Source organism: Ictalurus furcatus, chromosome 3 (assembly GCF_023375685.1).
Source record: "Ictalurus furcatus strain D&B chromosome 3, Billie_1.0, whole genome shotgun sequence".
In the NCBI taxonomy this organism is placed as follows: Eukaryota; Metazoa; Chordata; class Actinopteri; order Siluriformes; family Ictaluridae; genus Ictalurus; species Ictalurus furcatus.
In genome coordinates this window covers 3485175-3508960 of record NC_071257.1, presented here as the reverse complement: position 1 = coordinate 3508960, position 23786 = coordinate 3485175, and the positions used below count along the sequence as shown (strand labels likewise).

Here is a 23786-nt window from a genome sequence, read left to right as displayed (position 1 = left end):
CAGGGAAAGCCAATTTCACAGTAATAAAGTAGAATTGGTTTCTTAAATCGCCCTGTTTTAACAGTAGAGATCCTCTTACAGGTTGGACTGGAGTCAGCACTCTGGAAGAAATATCAACCAAGTCGCTTCAAGCTATCCAAGTCCCGGATTTTGTTCCGAGGAGACATCGAATATAATCACATGACCCCCTTTCAACTTTAACCAACTGGCTTGGTGCATGATGATTTGCCTTAAGTACTTAACCATACCTTTCCTTGGCAGTTGGGGTGGAATCTTCAGGTGTGCCTCTTTCCTACATTTTTTCCCCCTTGTACCTCGTATGTAGTGTTGTAAACCTTTAAATTATTTAAGGTGAGTGCAAGAGAAAAGTGTTTGAATCCCAAAATCTCCACGCTGCCATTGCCACGCTGTGAGAGGGATGGCATACTCTCTTTTCTGTCAATCACAGTAACACTAGCCAATCGTGGGCATCTGTGAGCTCATGTATGCGGAAGAGGGCAGATAGCACTTTCCTCTGCCATGTGATGAAAAGACACAGAGGTTGGCTTCACGTGTCTCAGAGGAAGCCGTTGTGTGACTGGGAATTGGCAAATGACCAGTTTGGGGAGAAAATTACGGAAAGGTGTACCCTTGAGGGTACCACCCCAGCAACAAGCAAAGGTACAAAGTGCACAAATATGCACGTGTATGAGCATGTGAGTAAACGAGAGCGCAGAGGAATGTGTGGTGTCAGCTGGGGAGCTGTGATTTAGGGGTTCGATCCGCCGCTGCTGCCCCCAGCCTCATTATTTGCTGGCTATGCCGAGATGCCTCACGACCAAACGTTAACAAATAGCTTTGGGTAGTTAACCGCGCTCTCTACTCGCAACCAGGAATGTGGGAGGTAGTGTTGTATTGTGCAGAGACACACACGCACTGCATTCTTGCACGTGCCTGCACACACATGTACATTCACACTCAAACGCTGACTTACTCTGCCTTATCAGACATTCGATGCATCTCAGACCTTCGGTTCTCGCCGATTCCTTCTTGTATATGTAGGAAATAAAACACACGGGGGATTGCTGTTATAAGAAAATAATCAGTCACGAGGTGGTGTGTTGGAGCTTGACTCTAAGCAGAGTTACTGGTACCACGTTTAACGTTGCGGAACATCCATGAAACCAGTTAGATCCTGTTATCACTTACGTCATAGCAGCTATAAACAGTACTTCCCTCACCAACCCGTGTACTTTCTCTCTCTTGAGGTTGATAAGCCAAATAATAGTCATTTTTATCAAGAAACTGGAAAGGACTGACTGTTGAGACTCCTTCCGTAGATGATAAATACTTTTTTTTTCCCCAATGATAGCGTATTAAAAACGAGCATTTTAATACAAACCTGTGATTTGCTTTGCGGCAGTGACCAATCAGAATCAAGAATTAATGCGTGGCGTGCTATTAGAAGCAATATCATATCATATTCTGCACATACATCGGTAGACGAGTGTTGTACCAGCGATCGCGCTCTGAGATTTTAATAAGAGCTCAGTCATGACACTAAATGAACACGTCACATGATGCGTCGTAAGACCGCCCACTAACCATCTCCGAGGTGTTAAACTGGTGTTGATAGCTGCCTCTTCGTGCTACGAACACTATTTTTGCTGCAGTGTATCTGCCATTGAAATCCAAGTCCACACATTTCACCACATTTCCACATTGAGCTAATATTTTGCGCAGTGTGACTCAAACTTGGGAAGGAGAACAGCTCTAGTATATTTTTCTAACTCGTAGACTGACGTATCAGTGTTATTCTGGTTTGAGAACGTCACCGAGGATGGATTTTGTTTTGTTTAGTGGGAATAGTCTGCGTGAGACACAGTATGTGGTATTGTTTCAATCACAAGCTTGGTATTTGAATTCATGAACGTCTTCTTGGTTTGGATTTGAGCGTGCTTTCTAAAGCGTGCTTTCATCCGTGCGCCATTTTTATGTTTTTTTTTTTTTTTTTAACCCGTTCAAACGGCTCGTCCTTTTTGCATATACCGTGTCTGATCAAATCTGCGTACGGCTAATCTGATTCGCTCGCATAGATATGCACCTGTGAAATGCACCTGCACAGACAAAATAAATGTCAGTTCTCCCGCTCTTTTCTTTATCTTGACATCTTTTCACGGCAATTAATAGCCTGGTTAAAAGCTGTCACGTTCTTCCTTTTCCACCAAGCTGGAGACTAATGAGTTCCCAGCCAATCCCAGGAAGCTTGCAATAGAAGTGCTTCACACGTCCATACCAAGCCTGTTGCTTTCCACCAGTGGCCCCCATTGACCCCTCACAGCTGGGGTGTTAGGGGCAAAAAGAGCGGGGCCCAGGGCCCCTCTAGGGCAAAAAGAGGAGGGGTACTCTGGCTGTTCTTACCCGGGATGTAACACTGCACAATGTGCTCTCTGCTGGAAGCTGGCCTCCACAACGCAGCTTTTCAGGCCCACAATGCTTCGCTGCCTTGAGGGGGGTAATAGGATTTGGGGTTTACTATGCTGGTGGGTCCCTGAGAAAGAAATTCAAAATGGCTTGTGTGCACACCCTGCTCTCCCACACGTCCCTGAAAACCGTCCGTTTGTAGTTTTCATCTCTATAGCCTAGCTCTGCGATGATTTAGCTTTAGGTCGAGAGAATAAGAGACTGCAGAACAAAGCGAGAAGGAATGAAAGGAAAAGCAGAAGTCAAGGAACGGAAAGGCACTAATTTCACAATAAGCTATTCTTTCCGTCTCATTTTGTTTGGCTCTGTGCCGGACAGGACAATACTAAATCAGTAAGTACGCAGGAGAAATTGTCAGTAGCTATACATCACTGTCAACTGCCCATTCCTCTTTTACTCACATACACACTTTAGTTCTTCACGGGATCTCGTGATCGAAGCTAAAGACATTCATCAAGATGAGTTACCTCACGCTGCTTCTGCAAAGAAGCAGCAGGTCAATTCAAATGTACTGCTTAATGAGTATGGATCCCACTGAGACTATAGCGAACCTTCAGTGTATTCACTTCAACACTCCATTCATCTGCTCTTCCTGTGCTCTTGTTCGCAGTGAACGCATTGTGTTTGTCTCGCAGAAAAAACCCCCGAACTCTGGCCTTCCAGAGCGGTCGAGCTAACCGCGAACGATCTGCATTGTATTACCTCTCTTCTTCGGACCAGTATGGTGTCATCTGTTTGCTATTCTCTTCGTCTGTGGCCCGTCTGTTTGCTGTGATAGCCAGCTTGTCCATGCTGGGAGGTAGCAGCGGTTGTCCGTTCGTCCTTTTTTTCTCCCATTTGGGACACTTGTGACCAGCTGTTAAAACTGGAAAATGACAGTGTTTGACAGTCATAGTGGGTGGCTGGAGAATCCCACAGGGCTCGTGAATGGTTTCACGTCGTAGTCTTGGGTCGGACTTTACTGTCCGCTTTTGTGTTCCGGATTGGCTGTTTTCAATTGGCTAAGCTCTGTGGCGAGTTTTATTATCGCTGTTTTAAAAAACATAGCAGTCGGTCCTGGCTGGCGTTCCCTCCTCGATCGGCTGTCGATCTGAGATGATGAGCTCGAGACAGCGAATGTCCTCATGTCCTGTGGCGGCCTGAGAAAACGCTTTGACATGGGGAAATTTTCATTTTATACTATATAAAGCTCTAAAAACAAAACAAAAAGAGTTCTTTCTGGCACACGGTATTATAAAGGCGCAGGTGCATCATAGACGTTTTGACACTGTATCTGATTACAAACTGAATTGATTAGCCTTATGCCCATTTTACTACGGAATGTAGCTCTACAACAACTTCCTGTCGAAATATCTATTTCGTAATCTGTATTGAATATACAGTATATCCGAAAGCTGCTGGTTTTACAGAAATATATTTGCAAAAATCCCATTATGCCTCAGCGCTCCTGAATCTGGGCTTTGGCAGTAGGTAGATTGGCCCCAGGTGTGGTTTACATTGCCGGTAGTGTGTGAATCAGTATGTGTGTGTGTGTGTGTGTGTGTGTGTGTGTGTGTGTGTGTGTGTGTGTGATGTACAGTATATTTTACAGACAATAAACCTGCACAAATATTGCATGATCTCATCTCATTTAACTTGAAATTTTTTTGCCTACTTAAAAAAAAAAACCTACGGTACATAATATGACCAACACGATATTTCATCTGTATTCCACATGCTGTTTTAAAATAATATTTAGCATTATTTATTATTATTTACATTTATCATTATTATTTCATCAAGCCAAGCTCATAAAGGTTAATGTTGGGGGGGGGGGGGGGGGGGGGGGGGGGGAAGATTTTTAGTGTTACTCGTCTTTCGGTACTAATTTAAAAACGATCAGTCAGACCGGAATATAAGGGCCTTGTCCCGATTTCGCACCGGTGCACGCTCAAGCTGGTGCCTGACAACTCCTTCCAGCCTCCCGCCGAGCCGTCTGACAGCACAGCCGCGAAAGACGGAGTGAACAGGGCACGAGGGCACAGCTGCAGAGAGATAGGCGAGGGGGGAGGAAGAGAGAGGAAGACGGGACGAGTGCAAACGGGGGGGAGAAGGGTGAGGGGCCACAGTGACCTCAGACAGTGGGGCACTGTCAGTCAGGAGCTGGAAACACACAGACCCCAAACAGCACTCGCAAAAAAAGGAGACGCTTTCATGCACGAGTTAATATTCATTCGTTCCAAAATGGATGAAATAAAGCGCAAAAAAAAAAAAAAAAGGAGTAGACGGGGGGCAGCGGGGCGACTGAATTGAGAAGAACTATTGTTCTTTTATTGCCTGGTTTATATTCGGATGAAGCGGAATGAAAGAAAGGACGGAGAGTTCACGCCGGCTGCTTTTACACATGAAAGAGAAATTAGTGAGATGCTTTTTTTTTTTTTTTTTTTTTTAAAAACCTTTCATTTCAGTGGATCTAAACCAGCCTCATCTCATACATTCATCACACACAATCATGAGGATATACACTAATACACACACACACACACACACACACACTCTCTTATGCTCTTCTCTTACATAAATCCATGTGAGATTTATAGTCCGAGATGACAGAAGAGCTGACGCCCTTCACCGTGGGGCAACTATTCCCTAAACCCTCTTAGGCACCCCTCTGCCAGGTGCAAAGCTCTTTAAACACACACACTCTCTGTCTCTCACACACACACACGCTCATTTGTAAGCTGTCATGTAGAGCTAATTTTCTGGACGGGCAATGATTTACCCGACAAAGTGACTGTTTCCTTTCCTCTTTCCTGATTTACGACTGAGGCGTGGTCCTGCAGTCTTTGAGGCCTTTGAGGCTCCGAGGCTTTGTGGTGATGATTTAGCGGTGAAGAGTGAGTCAATCATTTAAAAAAAAAAAAGAGAGAGAGAGCGAGAGAGAGAGAGATATCGAAAAGCTCGGCTTGTGGGTTTTTTTGTTGTTTTTTTTTCTGTTGTTGTTGCTATGTATAATCACAAATCCCTCTCACATAAAACCCCACACCTGTTGACTCAACGGAGCGTGAGCACTTCTTGCCCACTCTTGAATATTTTGCATGAAATGTTACACTGGCTAAACAAAGAGCGGGCACGTTTAGAACGGGGTTGATGAACGTGTGTGTGTGTGTGTGTGTGTGTGTGTGTGTGTGTGGGAGCGAGAGAGAGAAAACAAGAGCAAGACAAATGAGGATGAAATGAAAGATCTTCAACATTGGGCCACAAATGTCAACAGCCAGGCTTGTCTTTTCATCTCACATATACACAGACATATAAACATGCTTTGTGTGTGTGTGTGTGTGTGTGTGTGTGTGTGTGTGTGTGTGTGTGTGTGTGTGTGTGGGGATGAGGCAGCGCACAGGTGTGAGACTGACAGACAGACAAAAGCATCACATGTGACCCTTTTTGAACGTCTCGTCTTCGCTTCCCAGGCAAGACAAGGCAGGGGATAGACGTGTGAGTGGCAGCGCACACTGTGTGGATGTTGCTTTTATTCAGGATTTGTGAATAAGCGATTCACTTGCATGAAAGGTCGAACTGGAGGTGGGAGTGAAGACGCAACAATCGGGGAACACCTGCAGTTCGACGAGGGCTTAAGAAAACTAGGCGTTACTATTATGAAACTATTAGTGTTGAGCCTTATGGAATGAGGACTCATTATAGGCATAAAAGTATCACGGGCATTGAAAAAACATAAAGAATGGTAAGCAGCACCGTCCGTGATGGTTATATTTTTACGTCGAACATTTCAGGTCCGTCATCATGCTGTGACTCTGCGGCAAATCTGCGTGTGATGTTAGCCAACTCTGTAGTTCCAACCAAAGAAATATTGCCATTTCTCCCTCGTGTGTAAATGTTTGCGTAATCTGAAGAAAATTCAACAGTATTTACAAAAGGTTCAGGAACTCAGCAGGTAACGAAAGCCAATTATCCGTAAAAATGACCACGGATGTGCTTGGCACAGCTGATTTGCATTTGTTGACGCCCACAATGCTCCATAAAAGGCAAAGCTCCCAGCACTAAAATGACAAGTATGTGGTTAAAAAGACCTTCTGAGCGGGCATTCACACAGGCAGTTTAGTAAGAAAAAGAGCGCGGCTTGCATTGAAAAATCGCTCATGTGAAAGCTGGCATGCGGACCCGGGAAGCGCACTGCGGTACCGGACCCGAGACGACCTGTAGGAGCTGGTTGCACCGGAACCGGGCCGCGATTCCCGTGAACATGAACGCGACTCGTACTCGGGCCCGGACTTGTTCGGGAGGTAAAGTAAGCTACGCGTGTGTTTTGGCCGATGATGACATCATTAGGTTCCACAACACACGTGTACCATGAGTGGCAGGGGAACGTTGTGGGACACCGAAGAATTCCACCGCTGTGCGTAATATCACCAAAATAATAATAATAATCATTTAAAAAACATATGGTGAGTTGCGTTGTGTTCCCCATGCGTGTTTGTGATGACGTAAGATGAACGCAATTAGACCGGGGTTCGATAGAATTAGGTGAGTCTGGACTGCAGCAAAAGTGCCCGGTGCGAAAAACCGCCTCAGAGGAAGAAGTTATTTAGACTCGTGTCTATGCCAATCAAATAGATATTATTTAACAGACAAACAGCCCCTCGAATAGGCCAAAATCTAAAAGAAAAAGTGAATTTGATGTGAAGTAAATGAGGTGAAAACAAAACAGGGGGCGGGGGGGGGGGACAACACTATTCTCAGGTGATCGTGGACACCGAACACATCACGGAGAGAAACTGCTATTTTTAAAATGCAAAGCAAAGTGTCTTGGACAGAAATTTCCTGCACATCAAGGTGCCCCAACACCGTTTTGGAACAGCAGTAGTGTGTGTAGAGCCCCAGCTTCTTCATACCTGTTGTAAAAAAAAACAAAACCCAAGCTCTGCTCTCGTAGCTTTTTTTTTTTTCACTCCATTTGCCTTTTTTTTTCAGTTTTGATCCTGTCTCCGCCCCTGTCCTGTCATCGTGTGATTACTCTATTGTGTTCACCTCTTCTGTGTTTCAGCTTGGTTATTTCTGCCCTGTTGTTTCTGTTCCTTCTTTTGCATTTGTCTCGTATATTAGTTTCACTCGTTTGCTAGTGTTTTTCCTAGCATTTGGCATTTTCCCAATTTCCCGATTCCTGATGTATGGATTATGTGTGTTTGATGCTCTCTACCCATATTTTGACCCAGGAAATAAGCATCGAGTTTATGCATGACCATCGGTGGTGCTGTTGTTATTGGTTCTGGAAAAGGTATCCAAAAAATGGAAACCAAAATTTACTTTGATGTATTTTTTCTTAGCCTCTTATATTACTCTTGTACCTATCAGCATTTTTAAAGAAAACATCTAATTTCTATAAAGCGCTACAAAAAACAAAATCATCCATACTGTCCTTAGATGCATCTAAAAGCATGTACGTGTATATATATATATATATATATGTGTGTGTGTGTGTATGGCTTTTTGGATCGTATTCAAATCTGGGGACAAGCATTGAAAACGCGTGCTGAGAAAAGAAGAGTCGTAACACGTGTTTAATAAGACAAGTCGTAACACATGCTGAAAACATATAGTATCTGCGACCGATTTTGTCCAACACTTGTGACAATGCAGCGAAAAGACAAACCACAAGTATATGCATTCCAAACCAGGCCTTCCTTGCCTTATTTACTGCCACAATAGATCTCTTTGTCCTTTTGTTAGAACCAATGATGTTTTCAGATATCCTGCCAGCTCAGACTTTCATTTACATTTATTTATTTGGCTGACGCTCTCATCCAACGAGTTCGGCAGAATATAATAAGAGCTGGTTGAAGAGCTGACAGTGATGTAAGCACCACAAGGGAGGCTTTCCACAAGTACATGACTAGAAACAAGTACAAGATAGTTGTAGGAACAAAGAGAGGCACAGCTTTACAGAGTATGCACACCAACACACTCAGATAATAAAGCCACTAGTACATACGCTGTGTACTACAATTACGCAGATATTAAATTATAAACGAATACATTTTTTGCCTGCTTGACTCTCAAATTATACTTATCCAGTTTCATATAGCAGATTTATAATAGATAAAAGTGTTTCTTGATATATCAGTACTGTTTTGAAAGCGTATTAGACTTTTCGTTTATGACCTTCGTCTTGTCTCTGCTTATGCTTCAAACTGTGACTCAAAATTCAGAAACTTCTGAATATCCAATAGCTTCTTCAATAATTCTGACTCGCTCCAAACATTTATTCTGTTACTCTATATTATTGACTTCAGGTTTTTTTTTTTTAAATTTTATTTCCTGTTGTGGCTTCACTGTCTGTTTTAGCTATTTGTGTTTGGGCCGTTCTCCAGTGAATCTCAGTAAGTTCAGATTCATTTTGCCGTCTTTTCTGGTTCATATCGTTCTGAGACAGAAATGATTATCCCAATGGCAGCATAAATGACCCTTCAGTGTGGCCCTGACTGGATAACTGTTCAAAGCGAAACGAAAGAAATGTTTCAGGTTTGTCTCTCTTTTCCTCCGCATCCTCCTTTAGTTCCTCCGAGTTGACCAGGATAAGGAGTGTAACATGGATTGCTCCAGCGCTCAACGCAAGCCCCTGTGTGCATCTGACGGACGAACCTTCGCCTCACGTTGTGAGTTCCAGCGCGCCAAGTGCCGTGACCCCCAGCTGGAAGTCATGCGAGGCTCGTGCAAAGGTAAGACTTCATCAGCCGTGCTTGAATAATATAGTCTGTGTATCGGTGAGAGGGATGAAAATCCTAATTTGCATTGGTGGTATGTTAATAAATTGAGAAGCTCTTGGTCGTGGAACCTTCGATCCTGCTTTGCAAGTCTTCTTGATCTTGTTATTTAAAAACAAAACAAAAAAAAACAACAAATGACTTTATTGATAATTGAGGTGTAACAGATTGGCTTTCATTACCCAGCGAGGTCAAAGGTCAAATGAATCACAATCCCCCTTATTGTGTTGGGATCTCTTGGGAGGATTTTGTCAACCTCTAAACGGTGCGTGCGTCTGTTCTCTCTTCTCAATGACCTCTTTCACTCCTCTATTCTCTTCTTGTCTGTCTCTCGATCACTTCCTTCCCATGCTACCCTGTATAAGCGTGAGGGAAACACAACAGGACTGGAAAAACAGAGATCATGAGCACTATAGTCACGAGGTGTCCCAAAAATAATCATTATTTATAACTGTTGTCATGGCTACACTACATTTTCGACCAGATCTGTTTCTTTAGCAAGTACTTTCAGTCTTGTAGAGAAAAAGGATGCAATTTTATTCATTCTTTTGGTATGCATATCAGGGTATATTAATAGACATTTAAGTCAAATATCAACATTAATCCGAAGGGAAGAAAATGGTGGGAAGCCAGTTTTACAAGCCCCGTTTAAAAAAAAAACAAAAAACCCTAAAACAAATCAATGCATTGAGGATCGCAACATCCTCCAGACTCTCCAAAATATGTGGACAGCCATAAAAATCATATTGTGTGTAGCTCCCGAGCTGGGACATTTTAATCTTCCGTACCCAGACTGTATGATTCAGGCGTCCCATCCGTCACTCTTTCCAGGCCTTTCCCATCCACGCCGAAGACATTATTTGTGATTTTTCCGTACAGGAAAAACTTTGCAGCGTCCTTCTTTTCTTCTCATCTTGGTCAACCTTTTCCGCTATCCCTCCATTCATCCCTCCAGCCATCCATCTGGAACGAGTGCCACGCTTGGACAGAAACAAAACAGAGCTTGCTCGATTTCTCGTAGCGTCTTTTTCTGGTTTCTAGTCGTTTATTTATTTGCGCCGTGTACTACGTGTTTAAGTGTATCCCCAGTATGTGCACGTTTTCAAGCCACCTCGATTTCTCAGATTTCTCAGATTCTCTCGCGGTCTCTATGTTAGCTTTTCCCAACCATCTATCCATCCATCCATCCATCCAGAACGTACGACTCTCTCGACATGCCTCGTCGCTGGGGTTGTACCTTTCTTGTACATGTTTGGTTAAAATGAGGGTGAGTGGTGTTGTAGCTTTTCTTTCTCATTAGACAGAAAGGGATCAGGTTGAATGGAGTAATGTAAGGAATAAAACACGTCAGGTGCGCTGTTACGGGAAAGACATCAACGACGCTGATGTGGGATGCGGATCTACGCGAAGCGGAGTCCGAAGTCGATTACTTTCCAACAACCGCGTCTTCCTATATTCTTTATTCCACTTATAGCACAGCAAATTTGCCAAATGTGAGCTTTTTTAAATTCATATAAGAATGACTCATCATATTTTTTTTTATCCATTTATAGTTGCATTTAATGCTGTGCCGTTCCTCCTTACACCATACCCGGACAGTCTGAAACTTAGACAGTGCATGCAGACGTTTCTCATTCTTCCTCTCCTCCTCTCTGTCAGACTCTCAATCCGCTTCTCCGTTTGCACCTTCTTGCGCTATCCATCGTTCTCTTTTTCCCCCATCTGTCTTTTACTAATTCTTTTGGTCGAGCAGACTGGGCAGTGTGTCCCATGCACGAGGTGCCACCTCACCAGTCTGGGGCACTGGGATTACAGTGTTGCGCAGTGGAGAAAGTGAGCGTGTGTCATTGCTGAAATTGAGTTTTGAGGCACGCTGGTGGAGCTTCAGCTTGTGGCTTCGTGTGTCGCTGCCAGCACTGAGAGAGTCCACTCACTCAGTCCAGGGGGAGTGTGATGAAGTGTGTGTGTGTGTGTGGGTGGGTGGGTGGGTGTGTGGGTTCTGTGTTGATGAGTCTAGTGGAAGAAGGCTGTTGTTGCTCTTCCCAGTCACGCATGCATTTCCTATATCTGTAACCTCTACTCTCTCTCGCACTCTCTCACTAACACACACTTGCACACTTCATTACATACCGAATATGAATCGTCCTTTTTTTCCCCCCGCTATATTCATATCCATAATTTCCCTAAACTCCAGGAAATATAAAAAAAAATGCTTTTACCACATTAGTGGCACTGGCAAACCTAAAGAATGTATCCCGGCTTCTTAAATACCCCTTTCCCCCCACTTTTGTGTGATTGCTGCAAAATGGATCAGACTAATAGGATTTGCAGAATCTCATTTTACTGTGTAGAGCTTTAGCTGAATGATGAAGTGAACTTGGAGAAGTGGACTTGATGCACTGATTGTGGGTGCTCTCATTTTCCTTGTGAATCAAGATGTATAACCACAATCGTACTGATACAAATAATGTAAAATAATGAATCTGTCTAATAGGTCATACACACTACAGGCGAGATGCAACGACGCTATCTTTTCAGTGCTCCAACTATTTGTATCTGTATCTGGATTTAAATCCAAAGTGGGCGTGGCCTAGTAACCCGAACTCGCGGATTCGAACTCGCGATCTCACGACGGTAGGGCCCGCCTGCCATATTTTCTGCTTCTTTAAAATGAAGTTGGTTCTTTTTCATAAAATAAATTTTAAAAACTACCGCCGTGACCCTGACCAGGCAGTTACTAAGGATGAACGACCGAACATGTTCACATTAATGATGCGACAATGCCTGCCTGCACGAACGTAAAAAAAAAAACGTCTCACTCGGGCAACTTCTTGTCTTGCGTCCCACCGGATCGCGGCCCTGATGCACAGCTTTATTCTCAACTAGATGCCCTGTGAACTTTTCCGGCCAAAAATACAAATTAATAATGCACATTCTAGTCATACCTGCAGATATATACGTTTAGAGCACAGAATCTGCTCAATCCAAATAACGTATTCGTGTTCGATCGCACACATTCTCATGCAGGATATTCGGGTATTAAATTGGTTAAACTGTAATGGAGTGCACTTTCGTCTAATATACGGTGATGACAACGCTATGATGATGTAATACGATGAATTTAGTCTCCGATCCGATGTGAACATTTCCTTGTCGAGTATCTTAGTTAGCTCAGCATGCACTCAGAACTCTGATACACTATTGGTTTGGTGCGTTGTAACTTTATAATAACAAAACTACATGTAGTTTAGTCCTTTACCTCCATTCGTGTCTGCGTATTTTCAAGAAGGGTGCCAATAATATTTCGGTTGACTATATACACCTGTGTTGTTGCTGTAGATACATCGAGGTGTGCGGCTGAGAAGAAGTACACGGAGCAGCAGGCCAAGAAACTTTTCCCACAGGTGTTCGTTCCCGTGTGTAACCCAGACGGCACTTACAGCGAGGTGAGCGAACGGACAGAATCGAAACTCCATAAGCACTCGCACGAGAAACTTTGTTTAAAAAAAAAAAAAAAAGGGATGTAAGGAATAAAACACAATGGTGTATAGAAAATCTGACCTGAGAATTGAACCATCTCTGTGGTATAATAATTGTTCGTATTATAAATAACAGGTTCATGTAACAGTAATACTCCTGCCAGTAATTACATATCGGAATGTGTTTATTAGCGAGTACGCTGATGTGTCTGTGTGATGGCCTTTTCTTCGTGGTCAGGATGTTCAGTTTCATTTTATATCATAACTGTCTGACTACCTCAGATACCATAATAGCTGCATGACTGTGAAAAATGCTGAATGCAACCCTCTTGAGCTTTTGCGAGGCCAAAGATTTCGAAAAGCCATAGATTGGGTCCAACAATAAGAAAAATGATCTTGTTAGCTTCCGAGTTAACAAGCTCAGCTTTCTCAGCGAAGTCTCTCTCTCTCTCTCTCTCTCTCTCTCTCTCTCTCTCTCTCTCTCTCTCTCTCTCTGTCTCTCTCTCTCTGTCTCTTTCAGGTCCAATGCCACAGCTTCACTGGCTACTGCTGGTGTGTAACGCCCAATGGCAGGCCCATCAGTGGCACAGCGGTAGCCAATAAGAAGCCTCGGTGCCAGGGTAAGGCTCATTATCTCAGGTTGTTTTTTTATTTTCTTTCAAAATGCAGTTTTCACTCCACGTCAAAATAGCGTAGATGCCTATAGGCTTCTAAAGGAAAACCAAGACACACACCTGCCCAGCTGTGCTGCATCAACTGATTTATTATTAATAAATCATTATAAATACAGTTGCCCAGTAGTAAGAGAGTTTATGGATTACGAATGCCTTGCTAACTGAAGTTGATGTGCACTCATATGAACTTTAATACTCAGCTTTGACAACTTAACAAGCATGAGACTGAGCTGTCAGAGCTGCCAACTGGACAGTCGTATAAACACACCAAGCTACAGTTGAAGGATAAAGCCAACTGAAAATGGCTGACGATCGCGTCCCGGTGCAGTACAACACAAAGCGAAGATGACAGATGAAGGTTGTCGTGCATGGTAGTACGTTCTGCATTGGCAAAAAAATGGAAACAACTCCAGGAGGAGCAGTAGTCTGTATACGTAATCGAAAATAGAAGCTGGAAGACACAGTATTACGGAAAAAAAAAAAAGGCTGTGTTCCCTACGTCCTAAATTACATATTACTATACTAAATAGTCTGAATATTACACCACCTACCATTATCTGCCATATTATTTAGACACACTATTTAGGCCATCATTTACTAAAGGTTTGCAGTCGTCCTGAGTTATGGCAGAGACTCGGCTTGGAGGCTTGGCGGCTTGGCCCGCTGTCAATCTACGGGATGACTAGCGCGATGGTGTTGACGGCAATATTAGCGTGAAACTCGAAGCTTTGGAAGCCGTTCTGTCTGAGGAGAGTGTACTGGTGAGGAGGTGAAAGCGCTAGACAGACTAAAGGATTAAAGCGCCGCCGCATCACTCTGTTTAGTTAGAGATGACTAATTGAACAGCAGTGTGGGGATTGTAGGAAGGCGTTAACCGAAGTGAAAGCACGTTAACCGAAACATGTCGCTGAAAGAAGTTTAAACTAAAACGGAATTTTATCACGAAATAAAATCATGGGACTGCACTTTCATTTTAATGATAAAGAGACCACCATGCAAGTCATTTAGGGTGGATTTTTCCTTTAATGTTACTAATAATAATACGGAAAGACCGGGTAGCAATAGAGTTGTTGTTTTTTTTACCCCAAAACCAAAAGGGAAATATGCAGATATAAGGCAAATATGTACAGATATACTGTAGATAGTACAGAACTTGTACTCAAACGTAAGCATGATCAATTAATCACTGTACAATGATTTAGAAATGTAAGAGTAGAAGGGCATGATTGCCAAAGCATGCCGAATGAATATTATAGATTAAAGCGTACATACTGTATTCACACAGCTGAATTCCTCGACAGAAACCGGTGTGTGTGTGTGTGTGTGTGTGTAAATACAGTACATTCGGGGATGTTGATCGCCGACAGGTTTTCGAGTCGTGTCCTGTGGTGTGACGCGTTACAGTTTCGACAGGAGTCAGCGATTCTGTTTGGTCTTGCAGGAGGCATGAGCCATGTGGGAACGAATACAAGCGTCTTGGATCTCTCACTCGACCTGTTAGCATTAAAGTGGCCTCGCTTTCGAACACTTTTAATCCTCACGAGGTCTAGCCTCATGCAGATTGCCAAAACTATCACATAACCAAAGCCACCTGCCTTCCTCTCAGCCGCCTGCGCCGGAGCGGATTCAGACGGGGACTGAGTGTCCACCGATACTTAACTGTATAATTATTTTAATTGCACATGCAAGGGCTTGATTAATACATCAACAAAACAACATAGCTCCAGGATGGTATCATTATGTTGTCCTGAAGCCTTTAAAGCATGCCTGTATGCCATACAGAGGCTTGAGACATGATTTGGACGATGAGCTGCTTTCTGATTATTAAATGCAACCAGGCCTGGTGTGAATTTCCTTCTGCTTTGGTGTGATGTTTTTTTTTTTTTTTTTTTAAATTATTATTAGTCGAGCTCATTCTTACGCATCATAATTGAATTCTCGTATTCTCGTATGACATGCTGACGTGAGGATCGTAATGTGTTGACATGTTTTCAGGCTCCAAGCATGAGAAGGTCACTCCTCGAGAGCCAGGAAAAGCAGGTACATACCTATAGAAAGGATGTGTGTGTGTGTGTGTGTGTGTGTGTATAACCATACATCCTTACAGCACATATTGTTTTTGACATTGTGTATGTGTGTACGTATGTATGTATTGTAAGTGTATACGTTTTTTATGCATTATGTGTTCACTTGACACTTTTTCTGTCTTTTTCCTTCTTCCATATATTAGCTCTTATGCTCTCGCTTAAGTGTCCACTGTTCAACACTGTAATGTTAGTCATGAAGAAAATCAAGACATTTATTAACGCATCTCATTTTACAGCAGACTGAAATAGCAGCATTTAACTCATCTACCTCATGCTGGCTTTTCAGCCACATCACCATTTTTTTCCCCCCTCCAGATTAAGAGCCTTCAAATGTTCTTGACTAAATAAACCAACTTTCTTTCCAGTCCTTTTCAGAGGCAAAGATGCCGTCTTGGCCCATTTCGCTCTTTCCCTTTTCTGTTTCGGTTTCTTTCCCTCACAGTGGGATTATTAATTTATTATAGCTGTGGAGTTGTACTTTCCTACATGAGATGACACTTATTATGCCCAGGAGGGAAATTTGTTATGGCAGCTTGGATTTAAAATAGAGTCTAGATACTGAGACTAAAAAAAAAAAAGAGTTGAGTTCTGCGCATGTACTGAGGATTTAATACTGAAATTCAGATCTCAGACTAAACTACAGACTTAAGTGCTAATCAGACAGTTACGTGAGAGTTGTGGTATCATTTTTGAGTGTGTCTCAGTTACCGTGGACCTATAAGTACATTTTTCTTCTGCGATATTGACTGGAGTGAGGAGCAGTCCAGCGTCACTCACGATATAATGAGTCTTTATTAGTCACATAGACATTACAGCACAGTGAAATTCTTTTCTTCGCGTGCACCAGAATGTTAGGAAGTTGGGGTCAGAGCGCAGGGTCAGCCATGATACGGCGCCCCTGGAGCAGAGGGGGTTAAGGGCCTTGTTCAAGGGCCCAACAGTGGCAGCTTGGCAGTGCTGGGGCTTGAACCCCCGACCTTCCGATCAGTAACCTTAACCGCCAAGCCACCCAGTCTGCACATATCAGACTGAAACCCCATCTCAGACACTTCTATTAAAGAAAAATCTGGCAACCTTAGACGTATGAACTGCAAACAGGCGATTTGCCTAATCTGAATGTGCATCCCAGGAAACTGACTTAACCACGCGCTTAACCCGACTCTGAATACGCATAACTTTTTTTTAATAAATATTGGTGTAACTTTTTCACTTAAGTCACAGATTCTGAATACAGCCCAAACTGTCGTTGGAATACTCTAAATAATATGAATTAAGACACAAGCATCTACAAATATATCAGACTCTACGGTCATAACTGGTATATTGACTATAGCGGAGTAGTAATAATGTTTCGGATCACCTGCGCCCGACCTCCGCAGACAGGAAATATATACAGACAGATCCTGTCCGTACAGCCGTTGTGCTGTTAAAATGGCGCTCAGCTGGTTTTTATGTGGAGCAGAATGAATTCGGATCGGATCGTCAGATGCACACTCATCAAAGCATTCCACTAAGACCTTCCAGACCAACAGTAATAACAGGACAATGGTTCATGGGTCATTTTGCAAGGGTTTCGCAATCCCTTCAATTTCCACATACTGGAGACTCGGTAAACAGTATTATCTGAAAAGACAAAGAGACAGAGAGAGTGTAATATGCACTCCATGACCAAAGATTGCTTCAGCCATCCTTCTCGGCCTGGCTGAGGTCACCCAACTGTTACTGTTTCATCATTTATTGAATATTAAAGACACAATTTGACTCCGTTTGTACGTTAGATATAAAACACACTGATGAATGTTATTATTGGGAAATAATCAACTGTAGGATGGTGTGGCGTGGGGCTGACGCGAAGCTGAGTTACTGTTATCACCCGCAAAAAGCTCTGACACTGCAGACTCCTTCCATAAATATACACCTAAATATAGACCTCTCACAGAAAACTTTACGATATACATATATATATATATATATAAAATCTGTTCATGTGGAGCAGTCTAAACACAGTATATCCTGTATGTGTCTATCTATTCACTTCAAACTGTTGTGATGCCAGAGTTTGCATTCAGCTGGTAAGGTCTAATCACTGTTGTCTGTTAAAGCCAATACGTAACATTGCGCAATATTATCATTACTGCTTTCAGACAATAGGGACAAACCTTTTTCGACTTATATTAGGGAACAATAAGGGAATCTTGTTTGAAAAAACATACTTTGCCAAAACTGCATTAGTTTTTAATAACAGATTGAATTTAAAACAGACTTTTGGATCTGAGGATATGACCTCATCTGACCCGGCGTCGACAGAGTTCTGTTATTGAGATCTTTGTAAATATTCTATTCAAACCTACAGTACAACAAAAAATGAAATCTGTATTGCAGTTTGTCACGGTTTGCATGGACTATGTGTAGACTTATGTGAAGTTTGTTACGTCTCTACTTTGTTTTTTCAGGCAAAACATGATTATAACCACTATTCTCTACCCTTCGTTTCTTTCTGTTCTCCAGCTCCCGCCTTTCAGTCTTTCCTCCGTTCAGTCCTCTCCTCTTCTGGCCGGGCCATGTGCAAATAGTTTGTGATCTATAACATGCCTTGAATGTCTAGCTTACTCTCGTAATTGTAGTTTCCTTGCAAATCTTTTCCATTCTAAACGCAGATGAGTCTGTCGTCCTCGTCGAGGAGACACAGCCGCCAGCCGACGAGGAAGGTTCGTGATGAACATCTTTCTTGGACGATCTAACGTTCATTCATAGAATCTGGATTTCTTGAGATCACACCGGCAGCGACGTAGTCGTTCCTATTTCAACCAGAGCTGACAGAATTGAGCAACGTTTAACTTCATGAAAACGAGAAGCTGAATGATTTCGCTGTTACAAGCTTGATAGGTTTGATTTACCCAAGCGCTGGGGTTTTCACCATTCTATTGGTTAATTTAACGTCGAAATCACAAAGAGTGAAACGTTGTGTTAGGTTTATTCTCTGCTATAGATTAGAAGTTTTGCACCCAAAGTTCTTTTCAGAATTTTTATTTTAAGTGGGAAGATTTGGTGGGTTTTTTTCTTTATACATTTCTTGCTAGCCGCGTTGTTTGTCTAGCTATATCATGTTAGGCCAGCGAAACCATGGCAAGTGATAGTTAATTAAAGGTAGCACTGCTTATTATCTGAGCGAGTCAAAAAATCGCTGCCAGTGTGAATGCAGGGTAACATTTTTGCGGAACCTCAATTTCAAGCAGTTTATGGCAAAAAAAAAAAAAAAACGAAGAAGAAAAAAAAATACAATACAATGGATTGACTTTAAAGCTTTTGTTATTTTCCCCTAGACATGATCTCACAGTATCCGACTCTCTGGACTGAGCAGGTGCGCAGCAGACAGAACAGGACGAGGACACAAAGTGAGTTTAAGTTTCATGTTTCGTTCCCCTTTCCCCAAGATCTTTCTCTTAATGGCTGTACTTTTACGTTCCCAATCAATCAGTTCATTCTCAAAGCATTGATGTAATGCAAAAATCCAGTCAGAGAACTTGCCCATAATCAGATGCAAGGCCTTGAACCTTCTAGTCGCTAGCTCAGAAGTGCTAATGTGTGATTATGCGAGTTCATGCTGCATGCGTTTTTAATGTGTGTTTATGAGAAGCGCTGTTTTATTATGCATTCATGAGGAGCGCTGTTTTTTTTTTTGTGGGGTTTTTTTTTTTATACGTGTTGCATCATTCGGTTGTTTTTAAGTTGCTGTTTTCTTGTTTTTACGAGCGCATGCGATGTATTCCGGTACTTGTTTGAATTAAGCTCGTTCCTTTGTCGGATCGATCCGTACGTTACTAGCCGAGACGTGGTTGATGACATTCAGGCAGTAAAAACCTTGCCGTTTCTCTTTCTGCTGCATTTCTATGTCAAAAAAAAAAAAAGAAGAAAGCATTTTCGTCACTGCGATGCAATACGTGTAAACAATCAGCGTCCGTGAGTGCTGCTAGCCCCTCCCACTAAGCACTATTAGTTCTTGAGCAAGTAGCATAAACCTTACAGCTGGAAAAAAAGAAATCTCTCTAACTGCACTGATTAGTGAAGCCTTTATTAAATCTCTTACGTATGTAAAGATATAATTGACAGATCAGTGATGAACCTGTGTCCACACATATACACAGTATATGCACTTCCATTCTCAAATAATAAAGCTGTAAATAAATAAATACATACATACATAAATAAATAATAAAAGGTGTTGTTTTTTTTCATTAACAGCTGTTTTACAAACCGTAGATTTGACACACTGACCGGCTTTTTTCCCCCCTCAGTATGAACAGAAATAGAACACAAATCCCAAATGCTGTGCTGACATGTGGATGTAACTGCATGGAGCAGCAAAGCCTGTATTAAATCCCTTTTGGAAATAAGCGAGTGCATGCACCAAGGCAGCATAAGCGCGCACACGCACACAAAAAGTGTCCGTGAACGGTTCGATTATGATGTCCGGATGATTTATGATCAATAAAAGCCGTGTGAAAGCAGTTTGGACAGTGCTGCGTGTGAGTGTGTGCAAATAGTTTGACTGTGACATCTTCATGATTTATGATCAATAAAAAGCCGGCGTGTGGATGGTTTTCATTAGTTACTTGTTCTCCGGGTAAAGCGCTGATTATTTCTTTACCAGCTGTTCAGAGCAGAAAGGTGGGGGTGGTGGGGGCGAGGAGGATATGTGTGGGATATTGTGAAAGAAAGGAAAGATAATAAGGTACAACAGGGCTGAGAAAAGGAAGAGAGTCACTAGAAAGATGTACGTCTCTGTCGTTCATTTCTCAGTAAAAAAAAAAAAAAAGTGAAAGAGATCAGAAGCGTCCCTCTCGTTTATAGTTATTTTTCAAATGCGTTCACCCATCTTTTCTGGAGGGGTTTTGAAACATTAAGGGAGAACGGTTCGGTAAAGCATTAGGCTTCTAAAGAGAGGACAGACGTGATTGAATCCTGATGTAGCACTTGTAGCTAAATCTAATCTTTTCAAGTCAGAATGCATTCCCCATATGGACCTTTTATTCATTCAGGGCTGGGGTAAAGTGCATCATGCATTTCGGGAGGGGGAGGGGGGGTTGTGTGTGTATGTGTGTGTGTGTGTCACTGTGAATTGTGTTTGAAGATGAAATGGTCGAGATTTAATGGCTTTTTAAGACCCAAGTGAAATAGGACGCATGTGTAAAATAATAATATCGCTTAGGCACTAAGAACATACTTTTTCTCAGAGTCTCCAGCCATAATGCCCTCCGTTGCTCCTCTATCCACTTTCTGCCCTTTCTTGTCCCTTTTCATCATCCATCCGTTCAATATGTAAAGTAACTTGCAGATGTTTACGCCCCTCCCCCCTCTTTGAAAGTTTCTCTGTGTTTCCGACTAACCTTCATTTGATTGACTTTTGATTGATGGCCTCTTCAAGAGTCAGGGTTGTGCCATTTTTTTTCTTTCCCAACTCTGATTCATACTTGGCTCTGGAAGCTCCTTGATCTTTACGATGCTGTTCTATAAGACACTCCGGGGTTCTCCAGGGACAGGTGTATTTATACTGAGATCACATGATCATCTGTTTTGTTTTCTGCCTCACCACATATAATCTTGTAGGTCATCAGAATACATTAAGGGAACGTGGATGGGCGTAATCTTGCAAATTCAGATGCTTTTTTTTTTTTACCTAGGCGAGATGACTATCATTAGTCTTCCGCCGAATCTATATTTCTTTCTATCTGCATTGTTGCGTCCTCAGTTTGCCAAGTAGTTAAAAGCACTGTTTGTGTGAAAATAAATCAAGTCTCTATCCACCTGTCCGTTTTCTCGTAGCCTCTTCTTGTGATCAAGAGCAGCTGACGGCGCAAGAGGAGGCGAGGCAACATAAGAACGAGGCAGTTTTCATCCCCGACTGTGCCCAAGGTGGTCTCTATAAGCCAGTCCAGTGTCACCCTTCGACCGGCTACTGCTGGTGCGTTTTAATAGACACAGGACGGCCCATACCTGGCACCTCTACCAGGTGAGTTCAAGAATTCAATTCAGGTCGATTTTTATTGGTAGAGCTGGCATGAAGAAGAAATCTTAAGAGACTCAAAAGGGAAGCCATGCTCTTCTGGGTGACACCGGATAGTGGGATTAGAAATTATTATACACTGTTCTGCAATTGTATACTGTAAAGTCAAACAGGATTAAAGTGTGTAGAAAGGATGTTCAGTATGAGCTTCAGAGTCTTTATGATTACAGCAGCAGTTCTTGGGTACAAGTCCGTGAGACAGTACGTTATCCATCTGGATCCATCCACAGCAGGGTCTCTTCTACAGCTCAAGAGCTTTTCATGTCTCTTAAAGTTCCCCATGGAACCCAATTTGGTGTTTCAGAGCTTCTGGGGAAAATGATTCCGTATTTGTGCAAATTTGTGTCCAATTTAATGCTCTCTAGACTGTATATGTCCCACCCCTGGGGGAAAGTCTTGCTCTGCATTAGGAGGTTATTACTCTGTTGCTTCCTCTGACTGAGTGAGAATGGGATTCCATATTTATACACCATCAGGGCCTTTCCAGGAGTAAGAATCAATCAAAAGCTCTCTAAGCTCTTTGCTGTCCATTTTGTTCGGGTTGTGCCGTATCTCGGGCGCGATTGGCTGTTATATCAGAAGGATATATGCCAACGTCGAGCTAAGAAGCCATTTCATGGCAACTTTAAGACAAGCTTCTTCAATCTCTCATCTCAAGATGCTCTAATCTGGGTGACAGTTTTACACAAAAAAGATTTTAGGCCTTCTGGTTTCCAAATTTGGATTCCTAAAAATTTCAGCTGCTTTTGATGCTGCGAAACCTCCTTCGGGGACTTCTGGACTTTTAGAAAACAGCCAGCTGACAAATGGCTTATATCCTCTTCAAAAGGCATCACTGAGAGCTTCCAGATCTGACATTTCCCCAGTGATTTAAAGGGGTACCACCGGGGTGACTGCGTGGTCCAGTTCAGTTTTAATACACATGGTTATGCTTAGATGATGTTGTACAGACTTGGAGTATGCTTAAAATAGACCTGATGTGTACACAAAATGTACACAGTCCCAGTATTAGGTCCAAGGTAGCCTTGGTTTCTAAAATTGAAGATTGTTGGACGATGAAAAGAGGTTAGTGGTATGGCATTGGAAAGCTTTACATTTTCCCCCATTACTTTGCTAACATAATTTTTTTCCCATGGACCTGCAAACGATAAATTCGGCTCTTAATAACCTTCTGTATGTAACTGGAATTTAATCTCGTACATAGCGGATGCAGCATTTAATGAGAACTTAATACAAGCCCTTACACGACTTACATGAAGTTACATAGAGCTACTGGCATGATTCTGTTCAGCTGTTTCTTTTTTCTGTTTATAGATACGTTTGGAGTACTAGAATATTTATTATTGTAACTGTCATGATGTCTTTCAAACACCATCTTCAAGACAAACGTCGCACGTCATTTCAAATTCAAATAGTTTGTTGTTTGGCGTCCTAAAGTAGCACTTCTTACGCGTTGAAAGAGGAAACCCCTTTCTTGCCTTTTAAAATGGTACATTCCAGTCGACCCTATAGTACATCTAATATACTCCCGGGGCAGGTCCCATTATCCAACTTACAGTGTGGTCCAAAAATGGGCTACGGGGTCCCTCAGGGTTCTCTACTCAGCCAAATCTGATTTAGTCTCCTTTTCACATTTATGTCAGTCAGACAAAATGGTAAAAGCAACTTTACGCGTTGAAAGCGATCAGCTACATCGTTACCAATCTGCGTGAAATGTGCGGCACGGCAATACTACTTACCGGCTACCACGACTAGGGGTCATTGGTACTGATTTAGCGTCAGGATCGCTCTATAAGCCTTGCAGGATCTGTTTTCAGTGGAGTTGCGAATTGCAACGTATTGCTCAGCGCAGTATCGTGTTAACAAAGCTCAGGGCAGAATGCCAGAATGCACATTAGTGCACCTACAAGGGTCCTCGCCTGTTCCTTCTGTCTGTCTGTCTCTCTCTCTCTCTCTCTCTCCCTCTCTCCTGTTCTTGGTCTTACTTGGCCATGTACCCACGCAGTGACTGGAACTTGTTCATTTTCCAAGCCGACTCATGAATACTTCTCTGTGTCCCGTTCACTCTCTCACTCTTTTTCACCCTCTTCCTCCTTCGTTTTCAGTCTTCGTCCACGATTTCCTCATCACGCTTGTCGATCGCGCTGCATTTTCATTTATCGTTTTCATAAATATGTAATCAAGCACTCCAACGGATCTCGTTGAGCGTTCCTGGGTATTTATTTATTTATTGTTCCACGACATCAGACTCTTTTAGTTTT

General features: G+C 42.5%; 1 protein-coding gene across 2 annotated transcripts in view; it reads left to right on the top strand.

Moving 5' to 3' along the window:
- Nucleotides 1-23786, top strand: part of smoc2 (SPARC related modular calcium binding 2) — a 37708-nt gene that overhangs the window by 3931 nt on the left and 9991 nt on the right. Inside the window, exons 2-8 of one of the 2 annotated variants that reach the window (XM_053620413.1) lie at nucleotides 9014-9176; nucleotides 12561-12667; nucleotides 13221-13320; nucleotides 15370-15414; nucleotides 18119-18169; nucleotides 18785-18856; nucleotides 21285-21471. In XM_053620413.1, coding sequence (XP_053476388.1) covers nucleotides 9014-9176; nucleotides 12561-12667; nucleotides 13221-13320; nucleotides 15370-15414; nucleotides 18119-18169; nucleotides 18785-18856; nucleotides 21285-21471 — 725 coding nt within the window. Of the gene's footprint in view, nucleotides 1-9013; nucleotides 9177-12560; nucleotides 12668-13220; nucleotides 13321-15369; nucleotides 15415-18085; nucleotides 18170-18784; nucleotides 18857-21284; nucleotides 21472-23786 lie in introns of both variants that reach the window. The other variant, XM_053620412.1, reaches the window with a different exon arrangement.